This window comes from Anarhichas minor, unplaced genomic scaffold (assembly GCF_050575085.1).
Source record: "Anarhichas minor isolate MPS153535 unplaced genomic scaffold, ASM5057508v1 ptg000095l, whole genome shotgun sequence".
In the NCBI taxonomy this organism is placed as follows: domain Eukaryota; kingdom Metazoa; phylum Chordata; class Actinopteri; order Perciformes; family Anarhichadidae; genus Anarhichas; species Anarhichas minor.
Window position 1 is genome coordinate 950,282 of NW_027466541.1, and position 7,219 is coordinate 957,500.

General features: G+C 46.2%; 1 protein-coding gene across 1 annotated transcript in view; it reads right to left on the minus strand.

Moving 5' to 3' along the window:
* grin1b (glutamate receptor, ionotropic, N-methyl D-aspartate 1b) overlaps nucleotides 1–7,219 on the minus strand; it is a 64,718-nt gene that overhangs the window by 36,392 nt on the left and 21,107 nt on the right. The window contains exons 5-8 of the mRNA XM_076082492.1: nucleotides 6,678–6,740; nucleotides 5,761–5,858; nucleotides 5,167–5,288; nucleotides 298–472 (exon numbers count right to left, since the gene is read on the minus strand). Of these exons, the coding sequence (XP_075938607.1) occupies nucleotides 298–472; nucleotides 5,167–5,288; nucleotides 5,761–5,858; nucleotides 6,678–6,740 (458 nt within the window). The remainder of the gene's footprint in view (nucleotides 1–297; nucleotides 473–5,166; nucleotides 5,289–5,760; nucleotides 5,859–6,677; nucleotides 6,741–7,219) is intronic.

Below are 7,219 nucleotides of genomic sequence, written 5' to 3' on the forward strand. Positions count from 1 at the left end.
AGATTCATAATAGCCTCATTTTAAACTGGCGCATTGAAAAGATAACGTCACAGGTGATTGGATGAGCCAACTGTCAATCAACCTTCAGTGTCGTTCTGCTATTCTTTCAATGAAGAAGTGCTCTCCACTTCTGATAGAACTGATGCTATTGTAGCATCTATGCTAACCCCACAACTAAGCCCCGCCCCTTAGCTCCTCACTGGACTCTGATTGGTCCATGCTCTGGTTTACTGGACAGAAACACATGACTTGAAGCCCGGTTGACCTCTGACCACGGCCGGCGGCGGCGGTACTGACCGTTTGAAGAGCGGCCCCGTCCTCCAGATGTTGGTGTTCCCCACGCAGCCCCGCGGAGGCTCCGTGATGTTCTCCTTCTCAAACAGCTCCTGCAGAGACTGAGCCACCACGGCCACGGCATCCGCGATGTGAGCCGACTCGTTCTTACCGTTAATCAGCTGGAGGCCCAGCAGGCCTGCACCACGCATTCACATTCACATGCACACACACACACACACACACACACACACACACACACACACACACACACACACACACACACACACACACACACACACACACACACACACACACACACACACACACACACACACACACACACACACACACACACACACACACACACAGAAGAGAGAGGTTACACAAACACACACACACAGCAGGAGGCGTATTAGGCTGCAGACTGAAAACTTCCCTCATTCATACAGTTAATTAAAAGCTCACACTCACTTTAATTAATCTTACGGATGGAACTAAAGGAGTACTTCAGTGTCAATTAAACACACACTCAGGGCTTCAGGCGTCAGGTCAGTGTTCACTACCACCAAACTGCATGCTGGGAGTTTACTCTGAGAATCACAGCAGTTTGTCTCATGACAGAAGAAGCCTCACTGAGACATTATGAACCTTGTTTGGTCTTTTCCTTCAGCAGAAACTCGTCACACTGCAACAAGTATCTACATCTGCCTCCATCTGACTGAGAACAGCTGGCTAACACTGTTAGCATTCCCCAAGCAAACTACTGAGAACAGCTGGCTAACACTGTTAGCATTCCCCAAGCAAACTACTGAGAACAGCTGGCTAACACTGTTAGCATTCCCCAGGCAAACTACTGCGAACAGCTGGCTAACACTGTTAGCATTCCCCAAGCAAACTACTGAGAACAGCTGGCTAACACTGTTAGCATTCCCCAAGCAAACTACTGAGAACAGCTAATGTTTGGTAATGGTTCTAGTAGCTAGCGCTGTAGCTAGATAGTACTGCTCAGCTTCATCCCATTAAACCTAACATGTTTCACTAAAGCAGAGATCATCTTTTCCAATGACGGATGCTAACGGCGTTAGCAGAATGTTGCTCCGTTAGCTGAAGCACCAAATGCAGATTTGTTTTCCTCATAATGTGACAAGTGTCTGATGAAGAGAAAAACAACATTAAAATCCATGATGTCACAGTAGTGCTTCATCGGTTTCTTTTCAGGGAATCGTCTCAGAAACAACCTCGGCACCATAGACAGGGGGTGGACACAATAACAGGAACACTTGCAGTATCTAATGCAACACAAAGTAGATCTAGTGAGGGGCTGTAGCATGGTTGTTGTATCGGGTTGTATTGTTCTTCAGCTACAGGTGTTCACGTTATTCTCTATACAAAACCTGGAAAAGTCTTTAAGAACCCTGGAGAACTTTGGGGAGGTGGAACGTTGTGGTCTAAGTATTCTGGTTCAGGTCTACAGGAGCCTCCACCTGGTCTTTCACCATGAGGATAATAAATAACTTAGTATACACCTGCCTCTAATATCATCATATTATATTATTATAATGTATATATATATATATATATATATTATATTATTATAATGAGGAATCACGTGCACCTGCTCAGGAACAAATTCTGATGGCAAAATGTATTTAAAATAAAAATGTATAATAATTCTAAAAAAAAATAATACTGAAGAAAATAAATAATACAAATAATATAAATACTAAACATAATATAGATAATAATATAAATAATAATAATAATATAAATATAATAATCAGAGCTTAAATTCTTGCTGGTTTTGTTCTGTTTCAGACAAATATCTTGTCTGTAAATCCAAACTTGGTGTAGAAATAACCAACAACAGTCTGATGACATTCTGGCAAAAATAATTCTCAACTCAAGGTCCACATGATAGATTTCTTCCGGACCTTTTTGCCACGTCTCGTTGCCTTCATCAGCCTCCAACGGGACGTGGCTGAAAGCTCTGCAGTAAATGGAGTATGTGGACCTTTGAGCGAATGTTCCAGTTCAAACCTGGAGATGATTCGTCTGAAAGCCTGAAGGAGGAGATAGCGATAAAGTCTGAAATATGAGCGCTGTGACCCAGGAGGGTTAAAGTCAAGAGTCAATCTAAAACGCTTTCCCTCAAAAGAAACCTTCAAAGTTCTCCGACAGACAAAAGCAGCTGAGGGATATCTTCAGAGTTCAGTCCTGCTCCACTCTTAACATCATGATGGATGATTCTTTGACTCATCGATGGGGAGACGGGGACGTGTGCAAAAACAACACATCATTTTTAAGAGTGCAGCAGCTGGTGAGGATGCTTATTCTGAGACAAACGGAGCGGGGAGCCGATTACCCAGCAGCCACTGCTGTTATCGGCTCACAGGAAGTCCGAAATTTGGGATCCCAGAGGATCTTTACGTGGCCAAGTATATGGACAGCCTAAGTGTCATGTGACACCAGGTTCATGAATGAGCTGCTCTGATAGGGGGGGGGATCCAGTCTGGGTCTCAGTGGGAGGTCTGGTTCAGTAAGAGGGGGCTGAGGTCAAACCAGTTCTTTAAAGATCTGCTTTGTGTTGGGGGGACGATCTAAACCAGACCAGGAACCAGACCCTGGCCTCCTCTAGAGGGGCGTCCACATACTTTCATAGTGTAGCTCTATTTACGTCACGACGTCGTCTGGTCTGCTGGGTAATCAGCTGACTCAATAAACGGGCAGGGCGCCATGTTTCATGTGGGCGGGGCCTCTATTGGCCAATGGGCAAAAGCATCAAGCAGGAAACAGGAAGCAGCGGCGGCATCTTACCAGTGTTTGTTCAGACACACGTCACGGTAACCGTAGCAACACTAGCTGTTATCAAACAACCCCCCCCTCCCCCCCCATCAAACCTGAATAAAGCCCCCCCATGTTATAGTACTGAGAGGACGGGCGGGCGGACGACACACACTATAGAAAATGAAACAAACAAAAAGATGTTAGACACATTTAAAGCCACACAGTTACAATGAGCCAGAAAAGAAAAGAGCGGTTAGGAACCTTTAAACACGTCGTCGGTTCTGCTCTGAATGTTTAAACGTTCAACCAGCAAGTTAGAAGAAACTAGAGAGAGAAAAACACACCAGGACGCTGAGGAGCTAACTGACTGTGATGAGGAGGAGCGTCCTTCATCAGAGACCTACAGCACGAGCAGACAGAGAGAGGCAGAGACAGAGCGGCCATGTTTCCATCCGACCGCCTCGTCGAATGATTGGTTCATAGGGTTTGTTTGTACGCTGGTGGGCTGTGATTGGCTCTCCCTGCCTGAGGCGGGCTTTCCTGTCTGACGAGCCGGGGATCCTGATTGGTTTAAATAGTTTGAGCTGTTTTTGATTTCCAACAACTCTATTTTTTGGTTTTATGTATTTTATAAAATTACCTTGCCCTTCTTCCTCGTAGTCTGCCTCACATATGTTTGTTTCTATTAAATATCTAAAGACTATTTTGTTAAAGGTTTCCTGTTTTATTATTTTAATAACAGCACCGATAAACCTGCTGTTACACCCTTTTACATCTAAACACACATGAAGACAGCTGTTCTTTAAACCAGACGCCTGTTCTTTAAGCCAGACGCCTGTTCTTTACGCCAGACGCCTGTTCTTTAAGCCAGACGCCTGTTCTTTAAACCAGACGCCTGTTCTTTAAACCAGACGCCTGTTCTTTAAGCCAGACGCCTGTTCTTTACACCAGACGCCTGTTCTTTACGCCAGACGCCTGTTCTTTAAGCCAGACGCCTGTTCTTTAAACCAGACGCCTGTTCTTTAAACCAGACGAATGTTCTTTAAGCCAGACGCCTATTCTTTAAACCAGACGCCTGTTCTTTAAGCCAGACGCCTGTTCTTTAAACCAGATGCCTGTTCTTTAAGCCAGACGCCTGTTCTTTAAGCCAGACGCCTGTTCTTTAAACCAGACGCCTGTTCTTTAAACCAGACGCCTGTTCTTTAAGCCAGACGCCTGTTCTTTAAACCAGACGCCTGTTCTTTAAACCAGACGCCTGTTCTTTAAGCCAGATGCCTGTTCTTTAAACCAGATGCCTGTTCTTTAAGCCAGATGCCTGTTCTTTAAGCCAGATGCCTGTTCTTTAAGCCAGATGCCTGTTCTTTAAGCCAGACGCCTGTTCTTTAAACCAGACGCCTATTTCTTTAAGCTCAGTAATCAGCGACCAACACCTAGAAACCAAAGGGACGCCGTAGTAACCAGATCCTGATACAACCAAAGCTATTATTAATGACTCTTTGGTGTTTATAATAATATAGTAATAGTAATATCTGGTTGGTGAAGTGTTGCTAAGTCTCTTTTCCTCTTGTAGTTTCTACCATGTTTGTCTTTACTTCCTATTTTCTGGCTGCTCTTTGCAAAGCGACCTTGTTTACGTGTCGTCTGCATGAATCAAACCTTCAGATGTGCAGCGACATGCTGATGTGTCTGAAGTCAGCTCAGTGAGAAAAGCTTAAAGCTGACGGTACAAATATAGAAACAACAGGAGCGCAGCTCTTGAAGACTTTGGTGTTTATTCTCTGATGAGCTGCGTCTCGTGATTCGGCATGTGACGGCCATTTTAAGAGCTTCATCACAGCTAACTGTGAAGCACCACTGATACAAACGCCTCCACTCTAATTGGACTTTTTGGCAAAACTGTCAGACTTTGTAGAGAATTATATTGACAGTCGGATGGAAGCAGAGCTGAGAGACAGAGACACACACACACAGAGAGAGAGAGAGAGAGAGAGAGAGAGAGAGAGAGAGAGAGAGAGAGAGAGAGAGAGAGAGAGAGAGAGAGAGAGAGAGAGAGAGAGAGAGAGAGAAAGAAGAGAGGTGAGGAAGAGGAGGCACAGGCAGATGTACCATCTGGAGCTTCACTCAGAGCTTTGCCGGTCATCTCTCTCTCTCCGACCAGCCAGACGTAACCAGAGCCGGTCATGTTGAGCTGACGGGCTGCTTTATACACAGCTGCAGCTTCATCCTCACTGCAAACACACACAACAACAGTTCACACTAATACAGTAGTACTAATAATAATAATAATAATTAATACAGCCTGGTGACCCTCTCATGTACCCTAACCATCTCTCATGTACCCTCACCATCTCACCTGTACCCTCACCATCTCACCTGTACCCTAACCATCTCTCATGTACCCTCACCATCTCTCATGTACCCTCACCATCTCACCTGTACCCTCACCATCTCACCTGTACCCTCACCATCTCACGTGGCCTGTGCCAGCAATGCCTACATGTACCAGGATGCATTTCTCTGCTGCATCCTCTACACTAACTACTAGCACTGCTCCAATAAATAAAGCAGAATAAACATGATCAGATCCCCTTGATGAGGTCAGTATCAGCGCTGCAAGTATACAGCAACAGCCCATAATACAGTAGCTACCTCCCAGATCACCATGGAAACCACCTGGCAACAAACCAAAACACCACAAACCTGGCAGAGAGGATGATGACTCGGGCCTCCAGGTCTTTGGCCTCCAGCAGCAGAGCCGTCAGGTTGGTGTCCGGGCTGAACAGCAGCACCTTCTCCGCCTGGGGGGGGACACCACGCAGGGCGACAGGTGGCAGCGCGGCGGGTCACATTGTGGGACATCGAGAAACATGGCAGAACAAAACACCACAGGACACATCATAGGACACGCATTATTAGCTATGAACCAACCCCCCCCCATGACCCCAGCCTCGACCATGCTCCCTCTCACCCACGCCACCATGGGGGGGGGGGGGGGGGGGGGAGTGTTCTGCTGCTGAACTGAAATAAAAACTCAAAAGTCGAAGCTGGAGTACAAAGAAAGGAGGGGCAAGAAGGTGTGCGTGGTGTGGTGGCACATGCAGACTGAGGCTCTTTCAACCAACCAACCAACCAACCAACCAACCAATCAGGGACGTGCATGTTAGAGAGCGCTGATGCAACCGCAAATAATAAAAGAAAAAGAGTTTGAGAGGAGACAAGGAAGAAGGGGAGGAGAGAGGTGGGTATGAGGAGGAAGGAGAAAGAAAAAGGAGGTTTGATGTTGCAGAAGGAGCACGAGGATCCTGGTGGGCGGTGTTTCCTCAGATCTGCATACAGAACCAAGCCTCAGCCTGGCTGCATGCAACGCTTCACATGGAGAAAAACTCAGGGGGGGGGGGGGGGGGGGGGGGCATCTCTCTTGCAAGTGTGAACCCATCCCCCCGTGTGCAGGAGTCATGAGAAATCAAAAGAACGTAAAGAGATGGTGGAGAAAAGACGAGTCACCAGGATAAGAGTCTATCTCTGGATCGGATTCTGGGGGGGGGGACTGGTACCGCAACTACCGAGCGAGCTCATTGGTTGGGCGGCGTGCATCAGCTGACCATGCAAGTTTATACCTTGGGCGTTCTCCTGAAGTCATAGTTGTGTTGGTCGAGGTTTTCATAGTTCCTGTTTTTAGTCTGATGGTGAATGTTGCACAGAGAAAATATGCAGACACAGAGATTACAGACAGTCAGAAGAAATGAGGCCACTACAGACAGTCAGAAGAAATGAGGCCACAGAGCATCCAACAAGACCTGGTTCAAGACCTGGTTCAATGTGACGGGACCAGGAGACACAAACACACCACAGACTGTCCACTTGTCTGTCCACCTGTCTGTCTGTCCACCTGTCTGTCTGTCTACCTGTCTGTAGACCTGTCTGTCTACCTGTTAGTGAAATGTGATGAAATCAGTGTCTTTCTGTTTAACACTAAACATGAAGACGTTGTTGGTTTTTAAAACAAACTTATTTTTAGTCTCAGAGATCAAAATGAAGCTGAAAGTTATTTTTAGAGGCGACGGAGAACAAAGAACAAAGAAAACAGGAAACTGTCGACTCATCAACGACATCACAGACGTGTTTGATCATGTGACCTCTGATGACTACACATCATGTG